Genomic DNA, 15,144 nt, shown 5'->3' with positions numbered 1-15,144 from the left:
GGCTATTCTAATTTTAATTTATTTCACATCATCTTTCCCTTCACTTATTCTTTCTGACACTAGCTTTTAGCTCCTGAAAAGAACTTCTTCCACTTCAAGGCTCGTGTACGGACTATTCCTTCTGCCTCAGACATTCTTCCTAACTCACCCTCTGCCTACTTAACTCCTGTTTACCCTCAGATTTAAGCCCCGGTCACATCCAGGCATCTATAGCTGCTTAAACCCTATCAGCAATGCTGCCACACCCAGGAATGGGGCAAGGGATGGAGCCACAGGAGAAATAAACAAGACTCCCCGAGGAGAAGGGCTGAGGATTGGCAGAGCTTAGGTGTGAGCCAAGGCAGGAGGAGGGGTCAAGGGTATACACATACGTATGATTTCAAAGCTGGTTGAAAAAAGTCACGAGGCCTCTGGCAAAGATCTGTTATTTGGAAGATTGAATCAAGTTCTGCTTGGTTGGCAGGTTGATTTTCAAAGTAAATAGGGAACACAGGGAAAGGAAACAATACTTGCTTTGAAACATGTCACATTTAAGGTGATGGTGAGACACTCAGTGGAAATATGTGGCTTTAAAAGTGAGTGGGAATTACGGGCTTCCCTGGTGGCGCAGTGGTTGAGAGTCCGCCTGCCGATGCAGGAGACGCGGGTTCGTGCCCCGGTCCGGGAGGATCCCACATGCCGCGGAGCGGCTGGGCCCGTGAGCCATGACCGTTGAGCCTGCGCGTCCGGAGCCTGTGCTCCGCAACGAGAGAGGCCACAGCAGTGAGAGGCCCGTGTACCGCAAAAAAAAAAAAAAAAAAAAAAAAGTGGGAATTACCCAAAAAAGACAGATTGGTGGTCAGGTCGATCAGATGTATATTTCAGTTATGTACCTACAGGGCTTCGTTTTGGGTGTCAGTAATGGAGCATTGACTGCCTTACCTTTCTGGGTAGGATGACCATAATGAACGTTAATGATGTCATATGAAAATACTGCGGTGATTCTGGGTCTGTGGCTTTAGTACTGACCCAAAGCAAGGATTTGCTGAGTTTTGTTTTGTTTAAAGGCCACTTCTCAGTATAAAACCTAAATCCCTACCCCTGAAAAGTTGAAAAAACAAGTTTCCTTAGGTTTTCCAAGCGAAACAAAAATAATGCTTATGATAGAATGAGATGAGAGTGAACTAATCAAAAGCAGACATTGTTTTTTTCTTGAGAGTCACTTAGATTTAAAAGAACAAGATACTTGACCAAAGTGTTTTGTGTTTTTCTGAACAATAACAACAGCAACTTTGGAAGACGTCTAGCCCCATCCACTAAGTGCACCTAGGCTTGGCCATCGGGGCAGAAACTGCAGTCCATGGGGCCATTTTTCCACTCCTCTAGGAAGACACAGGGGAGGAAAGGGGGGAGACGTAACTCAGGTGTCTTCTTGGGTCTTCTATGCTCCCTGCAGGATAATGGCACTGGCTTTCAGGAACTGCCCTTCTCAGCCCAAGTGTACACACATCAGATCCAGAAGCAAGAGTTTTTATGTGGCCCTTGTCCCTCACCAGCCCCACGTTAATAGATGTTCTCTATCTGGTTTAGGGCGAGAAATACCTTCCGTCAGCCCCGGTAGGGATTCTGAGGCTTTTTCACACGTCTATGGATACACCTGCTCCAATCTTTTTGCTCCCTCTTGTGGCAGAATTTCTAGTACTCATCGTCGTGCATGCCTTCTTTGGATCCTGTAAAGCCAGGCCAGGAGCTGACATTCTTCCTTTGCTTCCCCTAGGGCAGGGCTAAACTCTCAAGTGTGTTTGCTTTCTCCCAATCCCACAGAGTCCCGCTGTACTTGCTCGCTACCTATCTGCAAAGGCTCACTCTTGCCACCCTCAGGAGTGTGCCAAGAAGGTCTCTCTTGGCCCTGTGCTGTGCTGCCCTGGGGAAGGGGTGATGTGGGTAAAGTGAAATATTCTTCTTACCCTCTTCAGTGCATCTACTCTTAGATTTTTTTTTTTTTTGCTCCAGTGGTGTTCTGGAACCTTTCGCTGGACTCCTGGACTTCCACAAATGCTGTCTTATCCACGGATGACTGTCTAAAACAATGTTCTTTGGGGGGAAGACAGTCGAAAACTCTTATTCTGCCATGCTGATGATGTCACTCTTGCATCTCCCTGTTTTCTAATGAGTTAACCGTCTGGTGTCTGGGATGGGGGTGGAAGGGCCTGTGCTCCTGCGTGCTCATCGCGTGTGTCCCTGATTTGCGAAATGCATGGCTTTCCTTATTTTTGGAAATGTCTTTTATCTTTTACTCATTGCCTTTAATAAGTTTTTGGGTGCACTCTGGAGGGTGATCTTTGTTAGTTATGGATTGCAAGTGTTGTGGTTTTTCTCATTCTGCCTTGTGAAAGCAGAAGTTCTTAATTTAAGTATAGTCAAAGTATTTGTAGTTTCTTTTGTAACAGTTTATTTTTAGGAAGTGTGGCATAAGATATAATTTCATAATCAGAGGTCATAGATATATTTTTCTACATTTTTTTCTGTAGTTGATGTTGTTTGTCTTTCACCTTTCACCCCTTAATACACATATAATTATTATCTCTATACAGTATGACATAGGAAATAAATTCAATTTCCCTTCTGTGAATAATCACTAACCTACAATATCAACACTGTCTTACATCAGATTTTCTTAAATGATTGGACCTCTTTCCAGGCTCCCTATTCTGTTTCATTGTCTGTTTGTCTTTCCCCACACAAAAACCATCTGTCTTAAATGAACCATAGCTTCATAGTATTTCTCATTTTCAGGTAGAGAAAATCCCCCTCACTTTTCTCTTCTCCAGGGGCGCGCATCCTGTCTTTGACCCTTTGCTTTTCATATAAACTTAGAATCAGCTTGTCAAATCCCAATAAAAAAATTCTGTTAAGAATTTTGCTCAAATGGCATTAAATCTGTATATTAATTTGGAGAAAAATTACCTGATTTTGATATTCTATCTGGTCCTTCTGTCCTCTGATCAGGGCGGATGGACAGGTGGAGACTAATGTAAAGACATTAACGTGCTCTCGGAATCATGTCTTCATATTGCTGGGCGTTCTTCTCTTCCCACATGGCCTGAAATTTATCCAGATAGAAAACTCTTCTTTAAAGAAATAAGAAGACTCGTCAACAGAAAAAAAGAAACCAAGAAAATGGAATGGTACCACTGAAGTGCAGAAAGAAAATAATTTCCAATTTGGCATTACACACCTAGCCAAAATATCTTTCAAATTTGAAATTAAAACAAAGATATTTTCAGGCAAATAAAAACTCTGAAAACTTATTGCCAAAGGACCCACACTAAAATAAATATTCGATTGAGTTCTTCGGGCAAAAGTACAAAGATTCCAGATGTAAGCACAGAAATACAGGACAGAATGAAGAGCAAGAGATGGTAACTATGTGGTTAAATTCAGATGATTATTGAATTTATACAACAATAATAATGTAGGTTTAAAATGTACGTCGAAATAAAATAAATGATAACAATAGCACAAAAGGCAAAGGGGTTAAAGAGGATAAAGTATTCTACAGACCTTGTATTGATTGGGAAGTGGTCAAAGTACTAAATTTCGTAGATCTATTGAATCAAAGCTACCTGTTGTAATCTCAAGAATGACTACTAAAAGAATAGCATTAAGAGGGGGAAACTAATGATAATAAGGGGGGAAATAAAATAATTTAAAACATCTTTTTCATGAAAGTCAAAAAAGAAGAAAAAAGGGAACAGAGAATAGGAGACAAAGACAAAATAAATAAAAGTGTATATATAACCCAAATATATCAGTAATTACATTAAATATTTGAATATACAATAAAAACAAAATAAACAAAACAAAACAAAAAACTCTTCTTGAGATACATTTATTTTCCTGGATATTGATACTGAGTTTTCTTGTCCATGAACAAAGACACATTTTCTTAAATTACTTTGACTTATTTCAACATAAGAGATTTAGATACATTCTGCTTTATTCATAGTTACTTTATATTTTTGTTTCTAGCCAATATGGCGTCTTTTGACTGAACTAATTCCTGTTTGTTCTTGGTTTATAGAATGAAATTGATATTTAGTGTGAACCTTGAATCTAGCCCTTTGATAAACACTCTTATTCATTCTAATGATGATCTGTTGATTATCTAGGTTTTCTATGTAGAAATCATATTATTTGAGAATAACATTGTTTTGTTTTTTCATTTAAATACTCATAACTTTTTTCTTTCAATTTTTATTCTTATTCTTCAGGCGAGGGGATGCCTAACACGGTGTTGAATGGACGTGCTGATACTTGGTTTTGTCTGACATTTTAAAAGACATTTTTAATATTTCAACGTTAAGTGTAACATGCACTGGAGGCTTTCTGTGGCTTCCTTTGATCAGCTTAAGGGTGTTCCCTCCTATTCCTAATTAGCTAAAAGTTTTTGTTTGTCTTAATCATGAATGGATTTTTTTATATCTATTGAAAATTTTACATCAAACTTATCTCACATGTGGGAATTCCCTGGCAGTCCAGTGGTTAGGACTCTGCGCTTTCACTGCCGAGGGCCTGGATTCAGTTCCTGATCAGGGAACTGAGATTCTGCAAGCCATGTGGTACAGCCAAAAAAAAAAAAAGAAAAAATTATCTCACATTTACTGAAGTAATCATTTGGCTTTTCCTCCTTAAATATGATAAGTTGGGTAAAACATTAAATTATCTCCAGTCATTACTGCTTCAGCAAAAATTTGTACATAGTACTTAGCATATTTGTGGGAACAGAGCACCAAATGGGAAAGACCCAGAAATAGGGCCCAGAGAAAAGTCCAGCACATGGGATGGTGTCGCAAATGAGCAGGGAGGATGTGACAGCCCTCAGAGGCCCTGGGAAGCCCTGAGGCTGATGGGAGATGTGAGTTGCCTGAGCCCAGGGGGCTTCAGAGAAGACAGAGATGGAAGACCAGAGATCAGGTGTGATGGTGGAAAAGGTAAATTGATGGTGTAGAGATGCCATTATTTAGGTCTCATCAAAAAGATGTTTCTTTTTTTCTCCGAAACAAAGAGACATAGACAGGAATCTGGATAAGAGGAACATGTCAGCTCCCAGAGGGGCCCCATTGTGAGAAGAAGAGAGAATAACGTTCAAAAGTGGATGAAAAGAAATTCGGTGCAAACGTGAGGACGTGCTTCCTTACACACACAAGTTAACAAGCGAGTGGGATCAGTTATCCCCACGCATTGGCTTACATTCAAAATAGCAGCATAGGGACTTCCCTGTGGTCCAGTGGTTAAGACTAGGTGCTTCCAATGCAGAGGCCGTGGGTTGGATCCCTGGTTGGGGAACTAAGGTCCCACATGTGGCACCGTCAAAAGAAAAACCCCCCCAAACAGAAACAACAACAACAGCAGACACACACAACGAGCTGCACGGACTAATGAGTGAGCCTGTGTCCGACCAAGTGTGGCAGAGCCTGAGCAGAGGATCCTCCACTCTCTGCCCTTTGTTGACGACACAGAAATGCACCCAGGGGTTCAGTGGTCCTCTCTTCTGAAAGCCTTGAAGAGACCAGATCCTTTCTCTCTGCTTTTCTCCTTTCTGCTTCCCACATTCTTTCATTCTCTCTGGCTGTTTAAAATACTAATTTTTTAAAGATGGCCTTGACCTCTCTTTTTGGTGATTGTTGTTAAGTGCAGAAGAGGGAAGTAACCACAAATAGAAAAAGGCAGCATTTGGAACCGTTTAACCCTCCCGTGAGGGGGGCGACAGAAGGGAACATTCCTCCCCCTCCTGCTGCTGTGTTCCCTCCAGGTTTCTGTGCAGATCAGATAGAGGGGGTGTCCTGGGAGGGCAGCAGAGCCCGTGCATGTGGAACCAATTGCTTTTTTTGCCTGTAGTAAAGTTCACATTTTGATTGCTCCTCTAGATTATGTAGATCCAGACATCTTTTACGCAGTCATCCGGATCTTCTTCTCTGGGTAAGTACAGTTCAACTCTTCTCCTGCATGAGACATCTGTAGCCTTTCCCAGATTTATGAGGGGAGAAACAGACAGAAGCTTCCCAGAGGAAGAAACACACCAAGTAACCCTTGCTAACAAAGGAATCACCAGGATCCGTTCCTGGATAAAAGAAGTGGGGAACCATTTGCATGATAAATGACACTGAAGGATTGAATATTTAAGTTTAGGGTAATTGTCCTGAGGCCATCACTTTCGATTCAATGTACTCACCTTAGAAAACCACTGGATGACAGAGGGGAACACAGCCCAGTGTGCCACCCACAAAGCTCGATTATGTGTATCTTTTCTCCCGCCTGTTATGCAGGCAGGTGGAGGCATAGGCAGTAGCTTAAAAGCTTCCTTCTACCATTCTTGGAATAGCTACAACAAAGACAGTTTTTCATACTTCTGGTGTTCTTCTTTGGTCACCTGGCCTGCAATTTCTCCAGATAGAGAACTCTACTCTTAGATACATGTCTTATTTTAAATACATTTGTCATAACGTGACATGTTTTAATAAGATTGCTTTCCTATTCACATTAACTGAGAGAAACTAAGTTTTTGTTTTAATGGTGAAGAGTGAAAGGTGGAGGTGATGGATGGAAGAGGTGAAAATGTGAACTAGACATCATCTAAAGCACCATCTTGATGACTAGGAGGTGCCTGAAACGCTGCTGGTAGGAAGAATATGAAGCTGTGTCTGGATGTAGCAAGAGTCATGCCGAATTCCAACATCAATAGATGTACGGATTCATCCGTAGATCTAGTGGTATATTCCATGGGTGCACGAAGGGAGTGACCATGTGTATTAAGTATTTTCTCTAGATTGGGTAGGTCTGTAGTATGAGACATTCTCAGGGGAGGCCAGCCTGGGTGGGGACCCCTCATTGTAGGGGTAGTGAGTGGAAGCAAAGTTTCTAGAGAATAACTTGAGAGTAACAGATACCTGGTTTATGGGGAAAAGAGAAGGAAAGGGGAAGAGCAAAGGAATGGAATTGAGAGCGTATCTCACAATTTACACCTTCCTATGTACCCTTCACTCCTGAACCCCCGACAAAGGGACTATTCATCCTGTATTCATTTTGCTCTCTGTATCTTTTGCATGTAGCCAGGGTCAATACAAAGATCTGATCGTAAAATAGAGATTCTAGCAACAAATATTAAGCAAAGCATGCAGCTAGGCTTTGGTAGGATCAGAGGGGAGAACAAAAGGGCCATTTTTCCAAAACGTTTTAAATAGACTGCGTTTTAGGAAGACCTAATTCTGGAAAATCTCCTCGTGCTTCAGTTTGCTCTCTGAGTTGGGGTTAGTTGCCACTGTTCCATAACAAATGACCACAACTTAGCAAGGCTCACTTATTACCTCACATCCCTGTAGGTCACAAGTCTGGGTGAGCTTGGCTTGGTTCTCTGTTTAGGGTCTCAAAAGGCTGAAGTCGGGATCTGCTGGGCTTGAGCTCTTATCTGGAGAATCTGGGGGAGAATTCACTTCCAAACTCATCCAGGTCTTTGGTAGAATCAGCTCTTTGTGGGTTGGGAACTGAGGTCTCTCATTCTTTCCTGGCAGAAACTGCTGTCAGCTTCTAGAAGCCTCCAGTATCCTTTCCAAGTCAGCAGTGATATTTCCCATCCTTCTGGTAATTCAGATCTCTCAGAGATCTCCTGTCATCAGCCAGAGAAAACTCCCTGCTTTTAAGGTCTTGTGTGATTAGATCAAGCTCCCCTAGATAATCCAGGATAACTGCCTATGTTAAGGTCTCTCATTAGTGACCTTAACTACACCTTCAAGGTCCCTTTTGCCTTGCCTTATGATATATCATATCGACAGGCATGCTTTCTTATCATATTAATAGTTCTAGGAGTTAGAATGGGAATCTTGGGACAACATTTTTAGAATTCCATCTATCATAGTTAAATGGATACCAAAGGGTGACTTCATTTTCATTAAGATAAGTTCTGAGTCAGTGATGCATTTTATCTGTGATCTACATAAAGGCCTCTTTTCTATTTCTGATCCTCAAAATTATTTCCCACGTAGCTCAACTAAGTGGCCAGTAGCCAATCCTAAATGTGTTGGTGGCCAAAAGCATCTGGGTTGTTGAGAGTTCCCAGTAGGGCTGTCTTGAAAAGTCTAAATCTGCTCCTGTGTTCTTGATTTGTCTTATGCTTGACTCATTATTTTTGTTGACTTTTTAAAAAAACATTTTTATTTAGGAGCATTAAGAAATTCCATCTGTAAATGAAACATAGTCCCTTTATTTCTCACTCACATCAAATTCCTCAGGGAAGTTAGCCCCTATGGATAAAAGTCATCTCTTTTCCTTTCTTTTTTTTTTCCTGTTTAAACTTCCCCTTTTCTGGGGTTTGCTAGAAATATGCTACAAGAAATGTTAAAAATAAACTTGCCTACAGAGATTTGTAAGGAAACTAATTCCTTTTCTTCACAAACAGCAGTTTGGGCCTGAGAATGCATGGGAGCAATCCTTGGGCTATTCAGAGAAACCCAATTTTTCTTCCTCATATTAATCTCATCATAGTTGGAGAATATGGGTTTTGAAAGTAGATGCCTTCCTTTTATTTTTTTTTTGACTTTCATGCTCTTTTTTTCTCGATCATCTTCTTTTAAGCTGACCAGGTCCTTTCAACAAATACACTTGGATTTACATATTCTACGTAGATAATACCTAATTATAGAGGGCTAGTTTTTCATTCACTCATTGACCAAATACTTAGCGAGGGCTGACAAAATGCCAGGCACAGTTCTAGGTGCTGGGGATGGAGCAGTAAAAACAGCCACTTCATTTCTGTGTGGCGCTTACAGTTTAATCACGGGAGACAGATAATGAATAAATAAATATAACAAAGGCAATACCATACTCGATGTGTTACAACAAGAAGAGATACAGGAAACTTGAAAGTAGGATAATAGAGCATTATGCAGTGTTAGGGGTGGTAGCCGAAGTCCTTATTTATTTATTGTGATCTGCGAATGCCACATTTCTAAAGGATGCTTAAGCAGATATGTGACGGAGGTGAGGAAGAGTAGCAAACCACCCAGGTACCTGCTCTGCCTGAAAGGAACAAGCATCATAATGACCCTGGGGTGGAAGCACTTTTGGAGGAAGAGCTGCACCGAGCCCAGCAGTGCTCGCATGGAGTAAATGTGGGGAGAATGAGAACTACAAGCGGTGGGGGGACCAGATCACGTAGAGGCTCATTGGCTCCTTTTCTGAGTGGGGTAAGCACCACAGGCAAGTTTTGAGAAGAATGACACAAGCCGTGTGAAGTTGCAAACCGCCACGCTGTCTTCTGAGTGGGGAATAGAATGGACCGAGGAACGCACCTAAGAAACTCTGACTACAGTCCAGGGTGGTAGCCTGGACTAGGCAGGAGCAGAAGAGGCCTTGAGAAACAGGCAGTTCTGGATGTGGACTGAAGTTATCTGCTCTGGGATTGCACGTAGAATGGAAGAGAATGAGGTCCTTCAGAGAGGACTCGAGGTGTGTGGCTGGATCCATGGAAAGAATGGAGCTGCCATTTTCCTTTCTCTGAAGGTGGAGACATGGGAGGGGCAGGTCTGGCCAAAGGAAGGGGGAATCGAGAGGTCAGTTTGGGATGTGTCCCCTCCCATGGAGATGTCTAGTAGGCAGTTGAATACACGTCTCTGGAATATAGGGCAGAGATCCAGGTCCAGGTGCACATTTGTCAGTAATCCTAATATAGTTGGCTTTGAAATCCAGGAGACTTAGATGAGATCACTTGGGAAGTGAGAGTAGTGAGAAGCCCAAGGAATGAGTCCTGAGAGTGTCCAGCACTTAGAAGTGGTCGTGAAGGGAAGGAACTAGAGAAGGAAACCAAAGTGACTATATGAGACCATCAACAGGATTACAGAGAAAAAAACCTGAACCAGTACAGCCATCGTGTTTGGTCCACTTACCACACAATAGTGGTCTGGTCTTCAATATTTCTGCCCCATGAAATGTTGCTTAGAAATTTTATTGGACCAGTGTCCTGAACTCTGCGGAGTCAGTAGACCTTTGTGGAATCCACCTGATTCTTCCAGCAGCTTCAGGAAGTAGGTACAAGTCAGGAGAACTGAGACTCAGAAGGGTTTGTACAAAGTTACAAAAGGAGGGAGCAGAGGTTAAAATTCACTGTGAATAATATGATAAAACGGCTAATATTTATCAAATGCTTAATAGTTTTCAGGCACGGACCAGGTATTATTTTAATTAGTTCTCACAACCCAGTAAGGTAGATACTAATATTACTGGGATGAGGAAACTGACGCTCCAGGAAGTTAATTAACTCACCCAAGGCTCAGAGTTACTAAGTATCAAAGCTGAGATTCCATTCCATATCTGCTTAAGATAGAGCGCTCTCTCCTAAGAGCTACAGCAGGTTGTGATCTTAGACTCAGAATCCTCCCTGGTTTCCTCTAACTTGTCCCCTGCCCTGCTGTGCATGTGTCAGCTCTTTCCATAGTGATATTGCGACAACTGCAAAGGCCACTACGATATTCATCCAGTGAAACCACAGAACAGGCAATGCAAAACAGCCCCCAAAGAAAACAATAGCATTTCCTACCTCAGGGAAGTATTTGGAAAAGGTCACGGATGCGAGTTGAGCAGTCTGTCTGCGGCTTTTGTGTGTGCGAGATGTGTGTGTTTCCCTTCTCTCCAGCAGAATGACTTGTAGAATTACAGGAAGAAGGAGAGACATCAACATAAGCCTGTTATTTAAAACCATTAACAACAGGGTTCCCGGCAATAAAAGGAAACGATTCTGTTCTTTAGTAAAAGTAGAAATTTACCCGTGGGTGGTCTTGGGAAGTGAAACTAGAAAATGTCAAGTTTGGGGGTCAAGTTCTGGTTCCCTCTCTCTCTAACAACGTGGTCCTAGAGACTTAGTGCCTTGAGTCTTTATTTCTTTATCTGTAAAATGGATTTTAAAATGCCTGCCTTGATCTACTCCAAAGAGGACAAACGAGAAAATGGATGTGAATATGATACGTAAACTGTAAAGCGTCGTAAGGGCAGATGTGGTGTGTTCTTGGCGCTGCTGACTGTCTCATTGTGGAGTCACCCACATACACTCTGTGACGGTTCAAGACCCTATAAAAAGTCAGACAGCGAACTGAGTAAAGTGGCTTGGGTCCTCAGGAAGAGGGGGACTCAAGGACAAAAAGATGAAGACGTGGAATCAGGGCGACAGAAGAGGAGAGAAAAGAAGAGAAGAGAGGAGAAAGAAGGAAGGAAAAACCATTTAATCTGAGCCTTAATTCCGGTCCTTCCTCCTGTCCTTGACCGTAGATTCTGGTGATCTGCATGGCTATATTGTGTTCTTTTTGCGGCTACCCTTATTATTAACACCTACCATCAACAAACTATCTGATAAAGGCATTCCCATGAAGTTAGGTAGCATTTAGAACTGAAGTTTAATGTGAAAACTGTTATAGCTATAACTTTTAGGGAAGGGAAAAGATGTGTGTGTATTTGTATGTATATTTGTGTGTTTGTGTCGGTGTTTGGGGGGGGTGTGTGTGTGTGTGCACGTGCATGTATTTTCAAAACTCTACTTGTAGAGTTACGGGCATCAAGGTCATCAAGGTTGAGATTAGCAGAGGGAGTGAAGATTGTTCCAGATCCCCTATGTTAATGGTTCCTGTTGATCGGCACTGACGTCATCTTTATAATTGAATTTTTCCAAAAACATGTCATAGGACCGATGCCAATGATTTCTCTCTAAATATCTTTTACTTCTCTGGAACAGTCCTTTATATGAGCAAAGAGAAGGGCTGGCCTGTTAGGAAGTTGGGTCAAGATAATGCTTAAGTACACATCCTACAAAGATATCCAGCCTCTTGCCCTAAAGTTGCCATTGAAATTGTGTTCACTTTCTCGCTCAATCTCTGTTTCCATATCAGAAAATATACTCTTAACTCCTAGCACCCACTTCTTCTCCCTGACTTTCACTCTTGCCTAGCTGGAAGGATAACCCAGCAATGCCTGCGGGGTTGTTATATGAAGGCGTCTCCAAAGAGCCCCTGCATTACTCCGGCGCGAGCGCTGCTCAGAGCACAGTGCTGCATGCCTTTGATGAATTCTTGGGTGTTCGTCACAGCAAGGAAAGTGGTAAGTCGGACGTTTTTCTTTTTCTTGTTTTTTCCTTAACAGGGAGGAAGAACAGTGGTGTTTTTATCGACTGATATGTCCAAGTAAGTAAATGAAACTCTCAGGAAGTCTATACTTCTCCAGATCAACCAGGAGACTGTGCACCTGCCATCTGGGGCTGTCAAGCCAATCAGTATCAGAGCTCAGCTGAATATTGGGTTTTATTTCCAAATCTTAAAACATTCCTATATTTCCAGCTGTTCCCTGTAACTTTGTTTGGGTCCTTAGGCAGTAGCTTGCTTCTGCAGAGTGGGGGAGAGATCTGCAGATCCAGGGCTGTGATACTATGTTGCCAGGTCTGGATGCAGCTGGGGATGTGAAGCCCATTCCGTAAAAATGGTGTGGCCGCGAGCCAAGGCTACGTAGACCAGAAGAGGGGTTCTGCCATTTTACAAGCTTGAAATGGCTTCTTTCCTTACCTGCCGGCATCAAGCCTAATGCTCAACAGCTGCAAAAAGGCACTTCCTGGTACAGAGTTTTCAAGTTGGATTAAGAAAAAAGAAATGACTAGAATTCGGTGTCATAGGGTCCAGTCTCATCCACAAAAGTCTGTTCTATAGAACCATGATCACTTTTCACAGACTTTTGGTTTGATGAGGTTAGTAGTTGATGTACCATGCCTAATATTAATCCCATAATGAGTTTCCTGTAAATGATCTCTCGTCTACCTGTATTTCCCATAAATATCTATTGATTTGATTTTTAAACCATTGACTTCAAGAGGCTGCTGCTAAAACAGTTGATCGTTCTTTATCTTCCTGTCCTTAGAAACCCTATTACTTTCCTCTTCCTTAGCACTCCCTCCACAACGAAGCACTCAGGAAACAAAATTCAGCAGAGTATTTAGCTCATCAGTTTAAGGGTTCATGCCTTACATTTGTAGATATACCTCATGTGTAACTAGCAAGATATGTGGCCCACATGTGGTAGATGATAAATATTTATACCTTGGCCGGTAGAGCTGGTTCCATCTTAGTTATTTGTGACGGGCTTGCTTCTTTTCCTGCCTCATCTCCAATCTACGTTTGGAGGATCTGATGTCTGTATGCAAAAGAGCCAGCCAAGTTGATTAGACACCATTGGGATGAGCGGTTAGGAGGGCAGCAGCAGCATCTGCTGTGTTGATGTCTGGGAAGGCAGACAGGCTCTCTTACCTTTCCACGTGGAGCTCCAGCATCGTTCTGCCTTGTTTCATGGCATTGCTCTGCCTTGTTTCTTTCAGCTGATTTTCTGCACAGAATGAGGGATTACATGCCTCCTTCCCATAGGGCCTTCATAGAAGAAATTCACTCCGCTCCTTCCCTGAGGGACCACATCCTGTCCTCTGGAAACAGCCAGCTTCTGACAGCCTATAACCAGTGCGTGGAGGCCCTGGCAGCCCTGCGCAGCTATCACCTCGCCATGGTGACCAAGTACCTCATCACGGCTGCACCCAAAGCAAAGGGCAGGAAGACGAGCCATCTCCCGGGGCCACCTCAGGCCTTAGAAGAGAGGGGCACTGGCGGAACGGCAGTCGTGAGATTCCTGAAGAGTGTCAGGGATAAGACGATAGAGGCGATTCTCCACCAAAGTGGCTAAGAGACTGCCCTTCTCCCCAGCAATGCAAACCACACAGGTCTTTCCTTATCCTCCTTTCATTGGACAGCAGGTGGGCCTGGAGAATGAGGACGAGGGTTCTGTCTGGAATAATCTGAAAGGGACCTCAGACCTGTTCATGTTCTCGCTGCACAGAGCACCATCTTCTCCTATGTTGAGAGAATTTTCATGGCCAGGAACTTGTCTTTCCCTCCCTGATCACTGGGTAATAGCAAACAGCTCTGGAGAGCCCCTCATTCAGAACCCCACGGAGGAGTGAGTGTACCCCTATTCTAGAAAACTAACATAATTTCACAAATCAAATAAAATTGCTTGTGGACAGATCACCTTGCTGATTTCTCAAAAAAAATAAAATTTAAATTCCTGCATTCGTTGGTTCACTTACTGACTTATTCAGCCCATACTGAGTCCTGGCTTAGGGGTTACAGCAGGGATTTTACAGTCCTCTCTCCCCACATGTGCAGAATTTGGGGGCAGAAGTTTGGAGATGCTCCAGTGGAGATGTGAAGGGAAGAGGCAGCTGCTGATAAGACTCTGAAATCACCAGTGTGGAAACGAGAAGTTAATGATATGGGAACGGGTGAGGCTTAGCCACCAAGTTCAGAAATTTGTACTTTCTATTTTGGTTTCTTTCTTTTTAGAAGAATGATTCTTCCTCCTTACGCTGAAAGTTTGTATTTGTAAAATGAATGAACCCTTTGGAAGTAAATGAGTGAAATGGGAATACATGGGAAATCCACATGTGTGGTGGGCAAATAAATGTCACTTTTTATTGACTTGGTTTATATCACAAGATCTCACTCCGCCTGGCAGTAGAAAACTAGAAAACGTTAATCTTCGGATGAATTCCATTAATTTAGGGTTGCCCTCACTGTGCACACACACGTCCCTGGGCTAGTCCTAAATTCCGGAGGGCTGATCTATATCACAGCATCAGGGAGAGGCACCTGATCGTCGGGCTGGTGGGCAAGTGAGCATCTGCGAAGCAGGCCCCCTCCCTGTGTGGGTAGTGGTCTAATGGAGCCCGCAGCGTGCCTCATCCTGTCTAAGCCAGAAAAGCTGCTCAGCCCTCAAGGTCCTATCGCGCCACCTGGAGAAGCACCGACTTATTCCCACAGCCCCCAGGAATGTTGGGCGACTACCAGACCGGCTCAGAGCATCTCCCAGAGCTGTAGGCACAATCTCCACTCTTCAGTGCAGTGGGGGGTGGGGCAGGGGCTTCTGGACTCTCCTCAATGCCCAGGGCCCTTGGTGAGAAGTCACGAACCAGTATATTTCTTGGGGTGCCAGGAAGGCTCCTACTGCCCCACGTCCTCCCAGGGCGTGGCCTTTCCAAAAAAATGGGGAGGTGGGCATGAAGGGGCCAAGAGCATGTGGTCAGAGCGGACCAAG

The 15,144-nt window shown here is 43.1% G+C and overlaps 1 protein-coding gene across 21 annotated transcripts in view; it reads left to right on the top strand.

Annotated features, from left to right (window-relative positions):
• Positions 1-14,511, top strand: part of IDO2 (indoleamine 2,3-dioxygenase 2) — a 43,352-nt gene extending 28,841 nt beyond the window's left edge. For all 21 annotated transcript variants that reach the window (XM_060001400.1, XM_060001399.1, XM_060001409.2 and 18 more), the window contains 3 exons: positions 5,910-5,961; positions 11,969-12,117; positions 13,379-14,511. In XM_060001400.1, coding sequence (XP_059857383.1) covers positions 5,910-5,961; positions 11,969-12,117; positions 13,379-13,734 — 557 coding nt within the window. In that variant the 3' untranslated portion in view covers positions 13,735-14,511. The remainder of the gene's footprint in view (positions 1-5,909; positions 5,962-11,968; positions 12,118-13,378) is intronic.
• Positions 14,512-15,144: the final 633 nt, after the last annotated feature.

This window comes from Delphinus delphis, chromosome 21 (genome assembly GCF_949987515.2).
Source record: "Delphinus delphis chromosome 21, mDelDel1.2, whole genome shotgun sequence".
Lineage (NCBI taxonomy): Eukaryota > Metazoa > Chordata > Mammalia > Artiodactyla > Delphinidae > Delphinus > Delphinus delphis.
Note: the sequence above shows the minus strand (reverse complement) of the source record. Positions and strands in the feature narration are given on the sequence as shown.